General features: G+C 46.5%; 1 protein-coding gene across 1 annotated transcript in view; it reads right to left on the bottom strand.

Moving 5' to 3' along the window:
• LOC115469234 (histone H2A.V) overlaps positions 1 to 20,565 on the bottom strand; it is a 128,026-nt gene that overhangs the window by 51,467 nt on the left and 55,994 nt on the right. Inside the window, exon 3 of the mRNA XM_030201675.1 lies at positions 5,576 to 5,689. Coding sequence (XP_030057535.1) covers positions 5,576 to 5,689 — 114 coding nt within the window. The remainder of the gene's footprint in view (positions 1 to 5,575; positions 5,690 to 20,565) is intronic.

The raw sequence follows: 20,565 nt of genomic DNA, 5'->3' as shown, positions 1-20,565 counted from the left end.
GCCGCTGGAAGGCTTCGATGTCATGGGCGGAAAAATCACGCCGGCGAAATCAAAAGCCGAAATGGCGAAATTTGAAGCACCAAAATTTAGAGGGAGAAAAAATCTCGACCGAGGCCGAAAAGAGGCCTTCCCCGACGACGAAAGAAAACTTACCGGGGCAAAAAAGCTGGAAGTACGGGGAGGATTTACACGAAACCCGGCGGGGGGTTTCCGGAGCACTTCCCGACTAAGGTAAAGCTTTCCCGAAGGAAAAAAACACGCTCAAAACAAATTGGACGCGCGAGGTTGACTTTCCGGGGCTCGACACGGCGAAAACACGACCGTACCGAGTGCGGACAAAAGAAGACTGGCCGGCTCGAGCCGGTTTCGGGCGGGAAGACGGCCACGCATGCGCGGTGCGCGCGGGCGCGCGAGGGCTAGCAAAGGACTTTGCTAGTGAAGTTTCCGATTGGAGGGGCTGCCGTGGACGTCACCCATCAGTGAGAACAAGCAGCCTGCTTGTCCTCGGAGAATGAACTTCATCTGCCACTTGCACGCCCATTCTCCCAGTCTCGCAAGGTCCTCCTGTAATCGTTCACATTCCTCCTGCGACTTGACGACCCTGAATAATTTTGTGTCATCGGCGAATTTAATTACCTCACTAGTTATTCCCATCTCTAGGTCATTTATAAATACATTAAAAAGCAACGGACCCAGCACATCAGGTGGAGACCCACTCGATGCCTCACTGCTCCCAGCTCGAGTTGCTCTCTCAGCAGCCATTACCTCTGCTCCTGACATCGATGCCTCCCTTGATGTCGACGCTGCCGACCTCGGTACCAATGTCGAAGGACCGGACAGAGCCCCAAAAAGTTTTTCTTGTTCGGCTTCTCGAGCCACTTGGGTCAGTTTCTTCATATGAAGACACAGACTACAAGCAGCTGGGCTATGGTTGGGCCCAAGGCACTGGATACATCAGGAATGGGTATTGGTACCCGAGATGGTCCGGTTGCACAGAGTACAACGTTTCAAGCTGCTGGGTGTCTTCGATGACATGGAAGGAAAAACGGCCATGGCGAAATCAAAAGACGCGATTGTGCCAAAAGGAAGGGCACACAAAAGCAAGCTCTATTGAGCAGGGACTGTCTCTCTATGTCAGGTATTCAGCGCTGTGTGCGTCTGGTAGCGCTATACAAATATTAATAATAAAAGAGGGGAGAAACCCAACTATCGAAAAACAAAGTAAACTTAAAATGAGGAGGAAAAAAAAGCTAAAGAAAAAAACTACGGGTAAACTACTACTTTTTTTTTTTAAACAAAGAAAACAAAATGAAAAAACTCGCTCTCCAGAAAACTCTTTCCCAAGCCTCAACGAGGAGCACAGGAGGAACCTGCCGCACCACGTCGCAGAGGAAGAAAAACTGAGGAGACAAGCTCATGCAGCGGGTGGGAAGTCGATGCACGCTGCACATGCGGCAGAAGACTCTGGCAAAACTTTGTTTATTTTTGCTCTGGCTAAATGCCATGCCACCTTCCACCGGCAACGCCGTTTTCTTAGTCACCGCAGTGATTAAAGAATCCACGGTAGGCCAAAGAAAGGCCTCCCGTTCACTTTCAGGCAATGGATAGAGGCGGGACATAGCCCTAGCCACTTTGAGGCTCGCTTCCGGGACATCCCATTGAGCCGAAATTAAGGTGTGCATGGCATCATGCACGTGGAAGGTTCTAGGCGGGCGCTTCGTCCCCAGCATAATGGCGGAGCCAACAGGGGCTGAGGGAGAGACGTCCTCCGGAGAGGAAATCTTCAAAATGCTCATGGCCTACACTAAAAGATCAGCGCTGCAGAGGGGTCATCCGCTCCATCTGAGCGGGAATCCGTCTCCTCCAAGGAATCCCCAAAGGACCGTTGGGAGAACTCAGATACGCTGCCCTCATCTACATCAGAGGAGACAGAGTCCTCTAAGGCCTGGGAATCCACCCGAGGGCGTTTACTTCCGGGGGCCTCAACCCCTTTATCGGACAAGGGAGCAGGGGCAGCATTTTGCATAAGGAAGGCCTGATGCAGCAGCAAAATAAAATCGGGGGAGAAACCCCCCAGACTGTGCACTTCAGCAGCCTGGGCCACAGCCCTAGACGCACCCTCAACCGACGCTCGCAAGAGCGGGGGAGAAACATGCTGCGCATCCAAGATGGCGTCCGGCGCGACACTCCGCGAAGGAGCCGCGCGGGAAGAACTGCGCTTAACTTTAGCCGCTTTTTTGCCGTCGCCCAAATCAAGGGCGGCCATGGCATTAACGTCTCCCACCTCAAGGGCGGCCCAAGAAGAAGCCGTCCGAGCAGAGTGGCCGGCCAAGATGGCGGAGGCGAGCAGCGGGGGATGGGCGTTTATGGCGGGAAAAACCGCCACACCGGAGGAAGAACCGGGACACTGACCGGCCTCCAAACTGACACCCAACAAGGGCGAATCAGACTTTAAGACCCCCGCATCCCCGCTAGAAGCGCACACGCGGTCCGGGGAGCGATTCTTCGCGCCCTCGCCCTCCGACGCCATAGGCCACGTGGAGATCGATCGGGGAACCCCCTGCCCGCTACAAAAAGGTAAAAATTACCTGCTTCTCGCTCCGAGCTGTAACGAACTGGTGTCCCAGTGAGTAGCTGCAATAAACGTTGAAATAAACGCCCTTAAGGACGTCCAAAAATTTTTTTTTTTTTTCAACGGAGCCAGCGGGAGGGGGGAGAAAAGGAGGGACCTGGCACCACCAGGTTTGCACTTGCTCAAGAAGAGCCCTCAACCCCAGGTACTCAACAAAACCTAAAAATTAGGCTTGGAGACCTAGCCAGAGCTGCTGCTGTGTGTGACCACCACCTGCTGAGATAGAGAACATACTGAGGAGTTTCCGGCAGCACATGAACACATATAGGGAGGCAAAAGCTTTGCTCTCTATCTCCACCTGCTGGTAGATGGACACAACCCACCAGTCTATGGATTGATCAGCATGATGATATGGAATTCCCAGGTCGATGCGGATGTTGACCCACATGTGAGAACTAGCAGCCTACTTGTCCTCGGAGAATTTAAAAAAAAAAATGCCCAATCCAATCCAATCCCATCTGGTTAGTCTGTCCACATTAGTGTGCTCCTGCCCATGCCCTGAACAACTGTGGCCAATTCCTCAGATCCACATGGGCTGCAGAATGGCTCTCCCCCTCCACCACTTCAGCTCAAACCTCTCATGCTTTTCCCTACTTTCAGAGAAATCAAAATATAGCTGGAAAGCAGGGCTGTGGAGTTGGAAGTTATTTTGGGTAGAGTTGGAGTCAGTAAAAATGCACTGACTCCAGCTTCAAAAAAAAAAAAAAAGAAAAATTTAATGTGGTAAACTTATATCATATAATTACCACTACTGTAGATTCAGGGCAAAAATATAAAGCCTAATATCAGTAGTCTGATAGTAGAAAAATAGTGTCATCAGTACACCAAACCTTTGACTCACACTCCACAGCCCTGCTGGAAAGCACAAATTCTCCAGCATTTAAATTTGCATTTATTTAACTTTTTAAGGCAAAAGTGGGTCTAGGTGATCCAACTCTGCAGTGTGGGGAGGGACATGTAGGCAAGACCTCTATGGGGACCAAGGTTGGCAACCATCAGCTCTGCACTTGACTGGCCTCAGTAATGGAAAAGGAGCAGGAGCAAGGCAGTTAGGTTCAATCATGGCATAAGCCTATGACCAGCACTAGCTTGAACACCCTTACCCATCTGCTTGAGGTAGACCAGGGGAGTACCAGGAAAAGCACCAACCTATATCCCAGTGATGTCACTGGAAGTCTCCGCTCTTTAACTCCATCTGCTAGTAAAAAGGGAACACAATCCTACCTGTTCAGAATGGTGTGGCTGGATACTAAGAAATCTCTTAATACTAGTCGTAAAGCCCATTAAAACGGGCAACATTTTTGTTGTGAAAAATGTAATGAAATAGCCAAAGCGAGAAATGAGAGTTCCTTGGAGTGTGTATGATTGAGAGAGTGTGTGTGAGAGTGACTCTGTGAGAGAGAGAGTGAATGTGCGAGTGTGTGTGTGACAGAGAGAGAGTAAGACTGAGTGCGAGTGTGTCTGTAAGAGAGAAAGTGTGTGTGTGAGAGACACAGTGAGTGTGAGAGAGTGTGTTTCACCCAGATACAGTGTGTGTGTGTGAGTGTGTGAGACAGTGTATGAGAGTGACTGTGTGACACATTGAGTGAATGTGATACAGTGTGAGACATAGAGTGTGAGAGAGACATTGTGTGAGAGTGCGAGAAAGACACTGACTGTGAGAGAGTGTGTGCGTGAAAGAGATACCTCCCCCCCTCTCTGGTCTCATGACCCCCTCCCCCCTAGTCTCAGGACCCCTCCCCCTCATCCCCCCTCTCTGCTGAAGAAATGAGAGTGGATGTGTACAGTACAGTTTTATATACTACATTCTGTGTATGTGTGTGCATGTGTGTGAGAGAGAGAAAGCGTGTGTGCGTGTGTCTCAAAGAGAGAGAGAGAGAGAGAGAGAGAGAGAGAGAGAGACAGAGTGTGTGTGTGTGTGGAGGGGGAGGGGGGAAGAGAGAATGAAAAAAAAGGCAAACAAGTTCAGCTGTGGTGGCAAGGGAGAGGTGTTGTGCTCTAAACAGCCACAAAAAAAAAATTGCCAGTGCCAGCCCCGTACAGCGGTGATAGGAAAGCAGCAGGCTGCACACATCTGCCAACTGCAACCTGGGGGAGGAGAGTTGTCCATCATAGTCTGACGTTTAGCACATCCAAAGTCAGAGCAAGGTTTTTAACACTTCCCCTTTCATCTGTGAACGATGTCGTTACTTGCAAAGACATCGTTCTGTGGAAACACCATGTTCAGTGCGTCAGTCACAGCGTGCGGCGCCGAGCTCATGGGCTCCAGGGAAGGAGCCCAGAGGCAGTGGCAGGCTGGACAGCGAACATTTCAGCACCCCCGCCCCCACCGCTTGATTTCACTACACTCGCCTTAGCTCTACCGCCCTGTATTTTCATCTTTGCCAGCCACTTCGCTCCTCCCTTTGGCCTTCGGGGGATTTGTAATTGCTGCTGGCATCCGTGTGCCAAGAGCGCGGTTCCTTGCGAACAGCTTTTCCCTCGCCAGCACTTCCTTCTCCTGATGGCAGAGACCTGTGACGTGCTGCGCTGTTCTGCGCATGCGCAGCACATCGGTCACTCTTCATTTATATAGTAGGATTTAGCCTGGTCTCTTCTAGTTAGAAAAAGTAATCCATTTTGGTCAGTTAAATTTGACTAGTTTTCATAAGCTCCCACTTTAATCAAATACTGAAATATTGCTGTACTGACATTTAGCAGAATTATCACACCAACATATGGCCTTTGTGGTTACAAACCAAGCGGTTTACATATTATATAAAAGTACTTATTTTGTACCTGGGGCAATGGAGCATTAAGTGACTTGCCCAGAGTCATGTAAAGTACGAATACAAAAATAACTGAAAATATGTGCACTTAAGACATCTATCCCTCAGTGTAAAAAAATTAGAAACAGGCTGTTAGTACAGCTTCTTCCCTTCAGATGCACACTGAAGAACTTACCTCAGCAGTAAGATACTCGAGAATTGCTGCACTATACACTGCAGCAGTAGCCCCTACTCGGCCATGGCTTGTGGTGCGAGTCTTCAAGTGTCTGTGGATACGGCCCACTGGAAACTGAAACAGAACAACGTATCAGGCTTTTATACTCAAAATATTTTTAGTACCATGTAAAATAAATTTATCTTGTTGAGCAGACTGGATGGACCATACAGGTCTTTATCTGCCGTCATTTACTATGTTACTATGAGGGGCATGATCGAACGGCACCAGCCAAATAGATGGCGAGCCATCTATTTGGCCGGCGCCACAAAGAGCAGTCCCGAACCGTATTATCGAAAAAGATGGCTGGCCATCTTTCGTTTCAATAATACAGTTGGGGCCGGCCAAATGTCAGAGATGGCCAGCATCGGTTTTCGCCGATAATGGAAACCGAGGTCGGCGATCTCAAACCCGGCCAAATCCAAGGCATTTGGTCATGGGAGGGGCCAGCATTTGTAGTGCACTGGTCCCCCTCACATGCCAGGACACCAACCGGGCACCCTAGGGGGTACTTCAGTGGACTTCAAAAATTGCTCCCAGGTGTATACCTCCCTTACCTTGGGTGCTGAGCCCCCCCAAAACCCACTCCCCACAATTGTATACCATTACCATAGCCCCTATGGGTGAAGGGGGCACCTACATGTGGGTACAGTGGGTTTTGGGGGGGGTTGGAGTGTATCAGGTAGGGGGGATGGGCCTGGGTCCACCTGCCTGAAGTGCACTGCACCCACTACTCCAGAGACCTGCATACTGCTGTCAGAGAGCTGGGTATGACATTTCAGGCTGGCATAGAGGTTGGCAAAAAATATATATATATTTTTTTAAATTTTTGGGTGGGAGGGGGTTGGTGACCACTGGGGGAGTAAGGGGAGGTCATCCCTGATTCCCTCCGGTGGTCATTTGGTCAGTTGGGGCACCTTTTCGAAGCTTGGTTGTGAAAAAAAAGGGACCAAATGAAGCCGGCGAAATGCTAGTCAAGGCCGGCTTTCTTTCTTCCATTATCAGGCGAAGCCGGCCATCTCAAAGCATGCCCCGTCCTCGCTACCCTACCGACACACGCCCCCTTGAAGTTTGGCCGGCTCCGTGATGGAAAGCAGTTGGCGCCGGCCAAAATAGGCTTTCGATTATACCGATTTCGCCGGCCTTGAGAGATGTCTTTCTCACCTTGAAAGGCCATTTTGGAGGACTATTTGAATAGCCTCCTACTATCTGAACCTTTTTTTTAAAAAGCATCAGAAGAACTGGAAGACATCTTGTACATTGGGAGAAAGCTGTGAAACTTGGAAAAAGGTGTAAGAAGACAGAGCTACATGGATCATCGTTATTGGACTACTGTAGATATGAGGATTCCCCTAGAGGTCTGCATATGACTAAGCCTCAGACCATGTTTAATGATGATAATGTTGCAATGGGAAGCAATCTTCAATAAATGCTCACTAATGATTTACGACTAGTAAGGAGAAAGAACAAAAGGTAAAGGAAGAATTAAAGAAAAATGGTTTTCCAGTTAGATCAGTTATAGAAAAGGAATTCCTTACAGGCAAAAATTTTGTCAAGAATGTGAGAGGCTTAAACAGCAGCACAGGAAGAGGGAAAGGCCGGGGGAGATTTCAACATTACAAAATGAGACAAGAGAGCCAAAGAATGTATTTAGTACAGCAAAGATACTTACCTGTAGCAGGTATTCTCAGGAGGACAACAGGCTTCATATTCTCACAAGTGGGTAGATGCCATTCCTGCATCTCCCAGTTTGGAAATATGCCATAGAAAAAAAAAACCCAAGAGCTTTCTGGAGCACGAGCAGCACTCCAATGCGCATGCGCTCGTGCCTTCCCACTCGCAGCGCCACACCAGCTCAGTTTAATACAAAAGCAAAATACTAAACATTATAAAAACCGAAAGACAACTCCAAAGGGAGGTGGGCAGGATTATGAGAATATGAAGCCTGTTGTCCTCTGAGAATACTTGCTACAGGTAAGTATCTTCACTTTCTCCGAGGACAAGCAGGCTTACAATTCTCACAAATGGGGAATCCCTAGCATCTAGGCTCACCCCAAAAAACAAGCATTGGTCAATTGGGCCTTGCAACGGTGAGGACTTAATACAGATTAACCTGAAACTATATACAACTAGCTGAGTGCGCTGCCTGGAACAGAGTAAAACGGAAAGGAGGGGAGAATTGGATTCTAGACCCCAAACAGATTCTGCAGTACTGACTGCTCAAACAGACTGTCATGTTGGGTATCCTGCTCAAGGCAGTAGCAAGATGTGAATGTGTGGACTGAAGACCACGTTGCAGCCTTGCAAATCTCTTTGATGGAGGCTGACTTCAAGTGAGCTACCGAAGCAGCCATGGCTCTAACATTACAAGCCGTGAAATGACCCTCCAAATTCAACCCGGCCTGGGCATAAGTGAAGGAAATGCAATCGGCTAGCCAATTGGACATGGTGCATTTCCCGATGGCAACCCCCCCCCCTCCTGTTAGGATCAAATGAAACAAAAAGCTTGGTGTAGGGCTTTGTCTGCTCCGTGTAAAAGGCTAACGCTCTCTTGCAGTCCAAGGTGTGCAAGCTGCTTCTGCCAGGATGGGCATGAGGACGGGGAAAGAATGTTGGCAAGACAATTGGCTGGTTCAGATGGAACTCTGACACCACCTTTGGCAGGAACTTAAGGTGAGTGCAGAGGACTACTTTGTTGTGATGAAACTTAGTATAAGATGCATCAGCTACTAGGATCTGAAGCTTACTGACCCTACAAGCTGAAGTAACAGCCACCAAGAAAACGACCTTCCAGGTCAAGTACTTCAGATGGCAGGAATTCAGTGGCTCAAAAAGAGCTGGGTGAGAACGACGCTGAGATCCCATGACACTGGTGGAGGTTTGACAGGGGGGAGTTGGGGGGGGGGGGGGGGGGGCTTTGACAAAAGCAAACCTTTCATGAAGTGAACTAGAGGCTGTCCAGAGATAGGCTTACCTTCTACACGTTGATGATAAGCACTAATTGCACTAAGGTGAATCCTTACGGAGTTGATCTGGAGACCAGACTCTGATAAGTGTAGAAGGTATTCAAGCAGAGTCTGTGTAGGACAAGAAAGGGGATCTATGGCTTTGCTGTCACACCAGATGGCAAACCTCCTCCATTTAAAAGAATAACACCTCTTAGTGGAATCTTTCCAGGAAGCCAGCAAGACCTGGGAGACACCCTCCAAAAAACCTAAGGAAGCGAATTCTAGGCTCTCAACATCCAGGCTGTGAGAGCCAGAGGTTGGGATGTAGAAGCAATCCCTCAGTCTAAGTGATGAGGGTTGGAAAACACTCCAATCTCCATGGTTCTTCGGAGGACAATTCCAGAAGGAGAGGGAACCAATCTGACATGGCCAAATAGGGCGCAATCAGAATCATGGTTCCGCAGTCTTGTTTGAGTTTCAACAAAGTTTTTCCCACTAGAGGTATCGGAGGATATGCATACAGAAGGCCTGTCCCCCAATAAAGAAGGAAAGCATCCGACACTAGTCTGTCGTGGGCCTGAAGCCTAGAACAGAACTGAGGGACCTTGTGGTTGATAAGAGTGGCAAAAAGGTCCACTGAGTGAGTGCCCCACACTCGGAAGATCTTGTGGGCTACGCCCATATTTAGAAACCACTCATAAGGTTGCATTATCCTGCTCAGCCTGTTGGCCAGTTCGTTGTTTACACCTGCCAGATAACTGGCTTGGAGAAACATGCAGTGCTGGCAAGCCCAATGACACATCTGGACGGCTTCCTGACAAAAGAGTGTGAGATCCAGTGCCCCCAGCTTGTTGATGTAATACATTGCAACCTGACTGTTTGAATTAGAATAATTTGATTGAACAGCTGATCTCTGAAAGCCTTTAGAGCATTCCAAATTGCTCGGAGCTCCAGATTGATTGATCTGAAGATTTGTTTCCTGGAGGGACCAGGCTCAGTGTGTGAAGCCCATCTACATCAGCTCCCCAACTCAGGAGAGACACATCCATCGTCAGCACTTTTCATTGCTGAGGAATTTGGAATGGAAGCCCCAAGGTCAAACTGGACCGAATTGTCCATCATTGAAGAGAGCAAACAAGCTCCAAGGACACTTGGATGACACCCTCTAGGGCGTGCCATGGGTGTAATGTACACTGTGGAAGCCATGTGGCCCAACAATCTCAACATCTGCCAAGCTGTGACCTGCTGTGATACTTGAACCTTGGATGCCAGGGAGACAAGATTGTCTGCCTGTGTCTCTGAGAGGTAGGCTTGAACACTCTTGTCGAGCATGGCTCCTATGAACTCCAATTGTTAGACCGGCTGGCGATGGGACTTGGGGTGGTTGATAACGAACACTAGTAGGTCCAGCACCCGAATAGTCATCCGCATTGTCTCCCGAGCATCGTCCTCGGAGGTGCTCTTCACCAGCCAATCGTCTAGATAAGGGAACACATGAACTCCCAGTCTGCGTAGCAACACAGTGACTACTGCTAGATACTTGGTGAAGACCCTGGGAGCTGACATGAGGCCAAAAGGCAACACGCGGTACTGAAACTGATGTGTTCCCAGCCGAAACTGAAGATATTTCCAATGGGCTAGAAGTATCAGGATGTATGTATATGCATCCTTCAAGTCCAGAGAGCATAGCCAAGGGTAAATTAGGTCTTACCTGCTAATTTTCTTTCCTTTAGTCCCTCCGGACCGGCCCAGAATGTGACTGATGGGTTGTGCACACCTTCCAGCAGGTGGAGACTGAGAAAAAAAAACTGTGACTCTAGCGAGCCAATAAGAGCCCCTGCCAGCCAGAGAAAGATCCAGTAATAAAGTACCAAAGCAGAAATAAAGCCAGAAAAGAAATACATAACCTGTGCATCCAAAAAACCTGAGCAGCCACCGGCACATTGCCAGCAAAGGGTGAGTGCCTCCAAACATATCAAAGTCCTATAAACAGAACATTACACAGCCAGAAAACATTTTCCTTGTTTTTTTTTTTTTTAATAGAGAAATAAACTTGCAACACAGCTCCAATAAATAACTTTTAACCTCTGAAAACACAGATATCTGAAGGGAGGGATCTGGACCGGTCCGGAGGGACTAAAGGAAAGAAAATTAGCAGGTAAGGCCTAATTTACCCTTCCTTAGCGTTCCTCTGGACCGGCCCAGAATGTGACTGATGGGAAGTAAAGCAGTGAAATTATGGGAGGGACCCTAGCAGCCCCGCCGACAAAACTCGCACCCCAAAAGCAACCTGTCGACGACTGAGGACGTCTAAACGGTAGTGCTTAGAAAAAGAATGCAAAGACGACCAGGTCGCCGCCCTACAAATGTCTTCTGGAGGAACCAGACAACGTTCCGCCAAGAAGCTGCCTGAGCCTGAAGGTCATCTTTATGAAAAATTCTTACCACAAGGATCCTCCCCCACAGGAAGAGATTCTTCTCCATCTACTGCCTGATTAAGATCCTCAGGAAAAACCTCTTCCGGAAACCATGCCTCCTCTGCCAAAGAAGGCAGCTCCTGCTCAAGACCAAAGGAATCATCCTGCTGTGCCTCCACAGATTGCCTGACCCTCTTTAAAGGAACAGAAGAACCCTCCAACGATCTCTTTGCTGGAGGTTCAGCAGGAGCCGTTTTGTGTAACAAGAAGGCTTGGTACATCTGTACCACAAACTCAGGAGGGAAACCAGCTTCCCCCTGAGGCAAAACAGGAGCTGAAGCCGCAGACAGAGAAGGCAGAGAGGCCCGTGGGGTGTCTGACAAGGAAACATCTAAAATGGCGGAAATTCCCGCCAAAACCGGCATCGAGGAAGAGGGAGACGCGACTGCATTACAGACACCCGAATCCCCCCCCCCCCCCCCCCCCCCCCCCCCCCCCCCCCCCCCGTACCATGGATGCAAACGATTTAGCTGGTCCTGCACCCTGCTCCTCAAAAATTTATGCCTCGGTGCAGAATTTACAGACCCCCCCGCTCGTCCCAAGGCCCCGACACTGACACACAGAGCACTGCCGAAGCTTCTCCGACATCGGAACAGCTGATGAGCAAAACAAACGTCAAAGCAAAAGTAAAAGCGCCCTTTAAAAACAAACACTTGAGGAGTTGCCCTGCTTGCCTAAATCCAGCCAAGAACAGCACAAAGCCCGGATTTTCTTTCTTTTTTTTTTTTTTAAAGCAGCTGCCTCTCCCTGCCTCTACAGTTCTTCCCACGAAGAGCTGGAGGAAACTTTACCTTAGCAAGGCTTTTCCTGTCAAACAGAATGCTTCACAAAACACCGAATTTTTTTCCTAGGGAGGTTAAGGGGGGAGGGACTCGGCCACCCGAGTGTGACACCCCCAAGGCAAACAGAGACCCCCATGGGCCTCAGCCTCTTCAAAGCAGGTTTTTTTTTTTTTTTTAAGATTTTAAAGATGCACAGAAATAACCTGAACCTTCTACCAGACAAAAATTAAATAATACAGAATAGAGAAAGAATGAGACTGAAGGACTCACCACCTTCCACCTGCTGGAAACAGAGATTACTGGATCTTTCTGTGGCTGGCAGGGGCTCTTATTGGCTCGCTAGAGTCACAGTTTTTTTTCTCAGTCTCCACCTGCTGGAAGGCGTGCACAACCCATCAGTCACATTCTGGGCTGGGCCAGAGGGATGCTAAGGAATCCTGAACTTTTCGCGGACTAGAAATTTGTTCAGGGCCTTTAGGTCTAGGATGGGATGAATCCCCCCTGTCTTTCTGCACAAGGAAGTACCGGGAATAGAATCCCTGCCCTTCTTCCCCTAGTGGAATGGGTTTGACCGCGCATGGGCCTTGAGAAGGTTGGAGAGCTCCTCTGAAAGTACCTGCTTGTGCTGAGAGCTGAAAGAAGAGCTGAAAGAATGGGCTCTCGGTGGACAATTTGGAGGTTTGGAAAGCAAACTGAGGGTGTATCCGAACCGGACTATTTGAAGAACCCACCAGTTGGAGATTAATGTTTTTTCACCAAAGGTGGCCTCTCATAATTTCCCCCTAACCGGCAAGTCATCTGGGACAGACACTTTAACTGTGGTTATGCTCTGCTGGACAAACACAGAAGAAAACTAACCTCCGCACTGGGGAACCAAAGTACAAAGTCACAGCGAACGAGACAAAGAAGATGATGCCCAAAACAAACTTCTACTGGACTCGAAAAAGTCATTTCTGTATAACTTCAGTAGGATTATATATGTACTTCTTTTGTATATATACAAAATTAATTTAAATGTTTAAATTTTGGTATTTCACTTTATGATATAGTTTCATTTTATATGTATGTTAGATTATATTTTTATACATCTTTTATTTTTTATATATATGCTATATATTGTTTTAGGGACACCTGAGGCAGGCCTGAGCGGCCGAAACACAATTCATGTCGAGTCCAGATTGTTTCAATAAACTTTTGCTGTGAACTTTTTCGAGTCCAGTAGAAGTTTGTTTTGGGCATCATCTTCCTTGTCTCCTTCTTTGTGACTTTGTACTTATGCTTTGCTGGAGCCAGTGAAAAGCTCGTCCCTTGCTTTTGCTGGGGAGCAGCAGGGGCTTTGGGCGCATGCTGTTGACAAGAACAAGCGCGCTGGGGCTGAGCCTGAGCAGGCTGGTGAGCTGCTGGAGTGAACCTATGCCTAGAGAAGGAATAGAGAGCGCTCTGCGACCTACCAAAATAACTCCTGGATAAGGAAGCAGTTGCAGAAGACGCCTGGTGGGAGCAGAAAACATAGCATCAGTGTGCTTCTTGATTTGGTCAGCGACCTATTCGACCTTCTCTCCAAAACGGTTATCCCCCTGGCAAGGGGCATCCGCCAACCTCTGCTGAACAGAATGTTCCAGATCAGAAACACGCAGCCATGAGAGTCTGCACATTGCTATACCTTGGGCAGAGATCCTGGATGGCACGTCAAAAGTGTCGTAAGTGCCCCTGGCCAAGAACTTACAACACGCCTTCTGCTGCTTGACCAACTGGTGAAACAGTTCGGCCTTCTCCAGAAGGCGCACATCGACCAAGTCTGATAGCTGCCGCACCGAGTTCTGAAAGTGAAGAGCTATGAAGAGCTAGTATGACTGGATACGGAAAATGAGCATAGAGGCCCGATACATCTTTCTCCCAAAAGAGTCCAGGGTTCTAGTTTCTCTGTCTGGGGGACCCCGAGGCATAGTCCCTAGAACTCCTGGCTTTTTTGAGAGCGGCATCTACCACCATGGAATTCTGGGGTAACTGAGACCTCACCAAACCAGGTTCCCTGTGGATCCGATATCAAGTATTTTCTTGGGGACCACCAGGACAGAAGGGACGCCCAGTTCCTGACGAGGATTGCCTTGAGTACCTCATGGAGAGAAGCAGTTACTGCTTCCTTAGGAGGGGAGGTATAGTCCAGGACTACGAGCATCTTGGTCCTGGGCTCATCCTCCACTTCTAAGAGGAATGGAATGGCCTCAGCCATTTCCCACACAAAAGATGTGAAAGAGAGGCTTTTTAGGTGGAGAGTCTCCTCTCAGGTGTTGGGGAGGGCTCAGAAGGAATCCCATAGGACTCATCAGAAGATCCTCTTCTGATTCCCATGAATGCGCCTCATCGTGTCAGAGAGCACCTCCCGAAGGGATGCCCAAGACCGACCCCACCTCGTTCTTGGGGACCCATGTCCTCGAGAACAGTGTCAAGAAACCGGCTCCTGTCTTGATTCCGGAGAAGCTTCATCCACTGACGACGAAAGGGTGCTGGCCTGGGTGGCAGTGGACACTGGGGCCGCATGCGGTGCCAGCGATGGGTCACAAAGCAGCCATCCCTACCGTGACTCCCAATGCCGGTGCAGCACTTGATGTCGACACCAACACCTCCGACCTCGATGCCGAAGAACCTGGCTCCAAAAATCTTCTCGCGTTGAACCTCTTGGGAAATCTGGGTCCTTTTCTTCATACGAAGACAACGGACACAGTTGGCAGGGCTATGGTCGGACCCAAGGCACTGAAGACACCAAGAATGGGTGTCTTTCCTAGAGATGGTCCGGATGAACTGGGTACAATACCTGAAGCCACTGGGAGTCTTCGTGGATATAGAAGGAAAAATGGCTTTGGCTAAATTAAAAGTCACGATGGCGCCTAAAAAAGGTGGAATAAGGCACAAAAAACAGAGACCCGACCGAGCAGACCAAAGAACAGCCTGTGCCGAAAAGGAAAAGAAACTTAGATGTGAGCAAAAAAACTAAAGACACTAAGGGATATATATATTAAAAAGAACAGGTAGGCACAAACACCGCCGAAAAGGCACTAAAAAGAGCTTTTTCCCAGACATGGGAGGAGCAAGCGAAACGCAGCTTCTCACATGGAGAAAACAAAACTGAGTCAGCGAGATTACACTGCGGGTGGGAAGGCACTGGCGCATGCACATCGGAGCACTGCTCGCGGTCCAGAAAGCTCTCATTTTTTTTCTATTGCATATTGCCGAACCAGGTGACGCAGGGATGGCATCTACCCACTTGTACGACTAGTGCTATAGAAATGATTTGTAGTAGTAGTAGTAGCTGTGAGAATTGTAAGTGTGCTTGTTCTCGGAGTATGTATATAACATTTCCCACAGGGCCTTAACAGATACTGAGATTAAAATATTAGATAACGGGTTATCCTTTGTACCTACTCCTAAGTATAATGTGTTTTTTATTTATTTATTTATATTTTAATTACATCAAGAACATCTTGAATACAGATAAAGATGATTTAGTATCTTAAAACAAAGATTATCAAAACATAAACTTTAAGGCAATTCAGAAAATAGGAAAAAAGATCCATTACTCATCTATAGTCCACAATTAACAGGGGGTTTCCACATTTTTAGGAAAATCTGTAAATTTCAGAAGCCAACTTCTAAAATCAAATCATGGTGGCCGGTTTAAGCTATCCAGACAATATAAACTATCTATGGGGTTGATGTTATTATTGTCTCTGGTAATGGCTGAGGCAGGTCTCCCAGCTTTACTTCTAAAAAGGAATTCAGTTGACTTGCCTCAAAAAATACATACTTAATTGAATTTATTTTTATCACACATTTGCAAGGAAAGTTCAGCCAAAATAATGCACCAAGTTGCATTACTTTTGGTCTCAATTTAAGAAATTCCTGTCTTTTTTTCTGAGTAGTTCTAGAGACATCCGGGTACATTCTAATATTACAATTAAGGAAACCTGGTCTTTTATTAAGAAAAAATTGTTTAAGTATCCAGTCTCTATCCGGTTGAAGTATGAAAATCACTTTGAGTGTTGCAGTTGTCAGACCCACATTGTCTCCCTCAATAATTTGAGTCAAATTTAAGTCCAAAGATTGAACATTTGCATCTTCTTTTTGTAATAGTTCTTTCTTCCGAAATGGTTCTACATAGAAAATCTTTGAAATTGGTGGATGTGATTTTTCTGGAATTTTTAGAACTTCTGTTAAGTACTGTTTGAAGGTTATCAATGGAGAGATGGCAATCTGCTTAGGAAAATTTATCAGTCTAAGAGCATTTGAGCGTTGATAATTCTCTAGTATTTCCACTCTGTTTTGAAGATACAAGTTTTCTTTAATTAAATTCAATTGAATTTGCTGAGAATTTTTTATTGCTGAAGAATTAATTTCCACCTCTTTGCCCAAAGACGTCACTTTCTTATCTATTTCAAGAATCTTTTCATTATCACAGTTAAATTTCTTATCTAATTGAGAAAACTTTTGTATAAATAAAGTTTCTAAACTTACAAGAGCTTCCCAAATGTTATCCAAGGAAATTTGTTGAGGTTTTTCAGGCAAAAGTGATCTATTTGGAGTATCCAAAGTAAGAAACGAAGAAAAAGCTGGTTGAGCTGCCACTGCTCCGTGTTCTTCCTCAGAGGCTGCTTCTCCTCCCCCCACCTCTGCTGTTTGCACAGCAGGATTCATCGGCGTTTCAGGCGTCGACCCAGCACCCGCTCCAGGAGACCCCGTCGCGTCCTGCGCCTCTGGAAGTCTCCGGACTGAGTTCAACGCCGCAGCCGGCATAGGAGGAGGGATCCTCATCTCGGGGCTGAAGGATGTTTCTTGTTCAAGTTGAGGGAGCGGGAGACCTCTCCCCAAACCCTCAAGCAGCGAACCAGACCCCGTCGGTGTGCCCGGAAGAAGGAAGCGCTCCATAGTCACAGCTCCAGGTAAATGGGGGGTAGCGGGTCCTCCTCGCGATTTACCTCTCCGTTTAGGCATGTTTTTAGAAATGTCCGGTAACAAAGAAAAAGGGAGTTACGAGCAAATAAGAATGGAGCAGCCTTCCTAGCTTGTTACTCAGCCGCCATCTTGCCCCCTCCCAAGATCCCCCAATTAGAGTATAATGTGTTTAATACAAAGGGTGAACTGTTTACATTTTTAAGAAAATTATATATATTTTTTGCTAGGAATAATAGTAGTGCCGCAGACATGTCTACTGTCAGAAAGAATTGTAGGTGGCAGCCCCTAGGGAACACTCATCAAGTGATACAGACCTTTGAGACTATGGTATTGAAGGATGTATCTAAGCTTGAGCAATGTGATAGTAAAAAGATTTCTTTTATGTCAAGGGAGGAAGACGAAGCCTTGAAAGCATTATGTAATGCTAGTAGTATCATCAAGGGGAGGGGAGGGAAGCAGTAGTTGTAATGGTCAAGGTGGACTATGGTCACAGAGACAACTTGAGGTTAAGTTATGAAGAACTGAAACAAGACCCTACATATGTACTTAAGGAAGAGATCAAGACTTTACTACTAAAGGTAAAGAGGCCCAATATATTATTCAGAAAGAAGCTGATTTTTTTTTTTTAACTTGATGAGGAACCTGTTCTTCCTACTATATACATACTCCCAAAAATACACAAATCATTGACCTCCCCTCCAAGCAGACCTATTGTATTGGCTAAAAGATCGCTTCTTAAGCCATTATCCATTTTTATAGACAAATTTTTGCATCTTTCATTAGTACGATTCCATCTTATATTCGTGATTCAGCTGATATTAACACGGAGTACCATGAAATGATTTTGGTGACATTAGATGTCAAAAGCTTCTATACCAACATACCTCAGAAAGAAGCACTTAACTATCTGCGATACATAGAAGTTTTGTCAAGAATTCTAACTGAATTTGTAGTCGAATTGACTAATAGTGCACTGGCGAGGAATTATTTTTCGCTTAATGGTAAATTTTACAACAGATTAAAGGGACGGCCAGGAGTCTACAATGGCGACCTCCTGTATATGGTCCAGTTTGAAAAAATTCCTCTTTTCAAAGAACATGTGTACTTCTGGAGGAGGTTTATAGATGACATTTTCATGATACGGAGAGGTACAGTTTTGGAGATGAAGAGATTTCATGAATCAATGTGAAAATTTCAAATTTCAAATGAGTTATGATACAGTGAGCATTTCATTTTTGGACATCAGTATTCAAATTAGGGATAAGGTTTTCTGTACTGACATTTATCTTAAACCTGATGTCAATATGCTTTTGAATATTAAATACCTGTCACAGTTCTTCACTCAAAAATAATCTCCCTTACAGTCAGATTTTGCATTTGAAAAGATTATGCTCAGATTCCAATACTTATAGAGTAAGATCAGACAAGATGAAGAAACATTTTAAGGCTAAAGGGTATCCTGTGAAGGTTATCAAAGAGCATCTAAGTGTACAAGAACTGATTGATTAAAACCTGCAGCAAAAGGTAGTTAATAAGAATAGAGTAGAGTAGTATATAAACTTTCATTTACACATTTAGCAAAAGACATTGTAAAAATCTTAACAAAGCACTGGTATCTGATTCAAGGTTTGGAACTATTTACAGATAAGGACATTATGATCACTTACAAAATGTGAGTGGAATTTGAGAGATCTACTTGTACCATCAGCTGCCTTTACCACAGGATAGAACTGACATAAGAAGATTACCAATTGGTCAGTTTGCTGCGTGAATATGAAAAACAAAGTATTTACTACACCATTTTCTGAGGAAAAGAGTGTTTTTGAACAAAACTTCTCAAACTGTAAGACTGAGTCTGTGGTTTATGTTGCCCTGTATCCTCGCATATATAGGGAAGACTAAAAGAAAAGTTTAATATTAGAATTATTGAACATAAAAGTGCCTTAAAAAGGGGAATTAAAGAAAAACCTATAGTTGAACATACAATTAAGGGACCGATTTATCTGTTTTCCTTTAATCTGCATATTAGTTCTTTTCTACTGATGTCCAAATTTTTAGGTTGGTATACCATCTTCCAGTTTGAATATGAACACTTGGTATATTTGTTCACTTTGTACTGCTGTCCTGTTTATATATTTTATAAATTGTATATTATATCTTATAACTATATAGTGAATGCTACATACCTGTAGAAAGTATTCTCCGAGGACAGCAGGCTGATTGTTCTCACAAATGGGTGACGTCCACGGCAGCCCCTCCGATCGGAGATCTTCCTAGCAACAGAGTTTGCCAGTTCTCGCGCGCGCCCGTCTTCCCGCCCGAAATCGCTCGTGTTCGCTAGTCCCATACCAAGCAAAAACAAGACAAGGGAAGACACAACTCCAAAGGGGAGGTGGGTGGGTAGGTGAGAACAATCAGCCTGCTGTCCTCGGAGAATACCTTCTACAGGTATGTAGCATTCGCTTTCTCCGAGGACAAGCAGGCTGCTTGTTCTTACAAATGGGGTATCCCTAGCCCCCAGGCTCACTCAAAACAACAAACATGGTCAATAGGACCTCGCAACGGCGAGGACATAACTGAGATTGACCTAAACTTTTCCAACTAACTGAGAGTGCAGCCTGGAACAGAATAAAAATGGGCCTAGGGGGGGTGGAGTTGGATTCTAAACCCGAAACAGATTCTGCAGCACCGACTGCCCGAACCGACTGTCGTGTCGGGAATCCTGTTGAAGGCAGTAGTGAGATGTGAATGTTTGGACAGATGACCACGTCGCAACCTTGCAAATCTCTTCAATAGTGGCTGACTTCAAGTGGGCCACTGACGCCGCCATGGCTCGAACACTATGAGCCGTGACATGACCCTCGAGAGTCAGCCCAGCCTGGGCGTAAATGAAGGAAATGCAGTCTGCTAGCCAATTTGAAATGGTGCGTTTCCCCACAGCCACTCCCCTCCTGTTGGGATCAAAAGAAACAAAAAGTTGGGCGGACTGTCTGTGTGGGCTTGTCCACTCCAGATAGAAGGCCAATGCTCTTTTGCAGTCCAATGTGTGCAGTTGACGTTCAGCAGGGTGGGTATGAGGACGGGGGAAGAATGTTGGCAAGACAATTGACTGGTTCAGATGGAACTCCGACACCACCTTCGACAAGAACTTAGGGTGAGTGCGGAGGACTACTCTGTTATGATGAAATTTGGTATAGGGAGCATGAGCTACCAAGGCTTGCAGCTCACTGACTCTGCGAGCTGAAGTAACTGCCACCAAGAAAATGACCTTCCAGGTCAAGTACTTCAGATGACAGGAATCCAGTGGCTCAAAAGGAAGTTTCATCAGCTGGGTGAGAACGACATTGAGATCCCATGACACTGTAGGAGGTTTGACTGGGGGCTTCGACAAAAGCAAACCTCTCATGAAGCGAACAACTAAAGGCTGTCCCGAGATCGGCTTACCTTCCACATGGTAATGGTATGCACTAATCGCACTAAGATGAACCCTTACAGAGTTGGTTTTAAGACCAGACTCCGATAAATGTAGAAGGTATTCAAGCAGGGTCTGTGTAGGACAAGAACGAGGATCTAAGGCCTTGCCATCACACCACACAGCAAACCGTCGCCACAGGAAAAAATAACTCCTCTTGGTAGAATCTTTCCTGGAAGCAAGCAAGACTCGGAAGACACCCTCTGACAGACCCAAGGAGGTGAAGTCTACGCTCTCAACATCCAGGCTGTGAGGGCCAGAGACCGAAGGTTGGGATGGAGGAGCGCCCCCTTGTTCTGTGTGATGAGGGTCGGAAAGCAGT

The sequence above is a fragment of the Microcaecilia unicolor genome, chromosome 4 (assembly GCF_901765095.1).
Source record: "Microcaecilia unicolor chromosome 4, aMicUni1.1, whole genome shotgun sequence".
In the NCBI taxonomy this organism is placed as follows: domain Eukaryota; kingdom Metazoa; phylum Chordata; class Amphibia; order Gymnophiona; family Siphonopidae; genus Microcaecilia; species Microcaecilia unicolor.
Note: the sequence above shows the minus strand (reverse complement) of the source record. Positions and strands in the feature narration are given on the sequence as shown.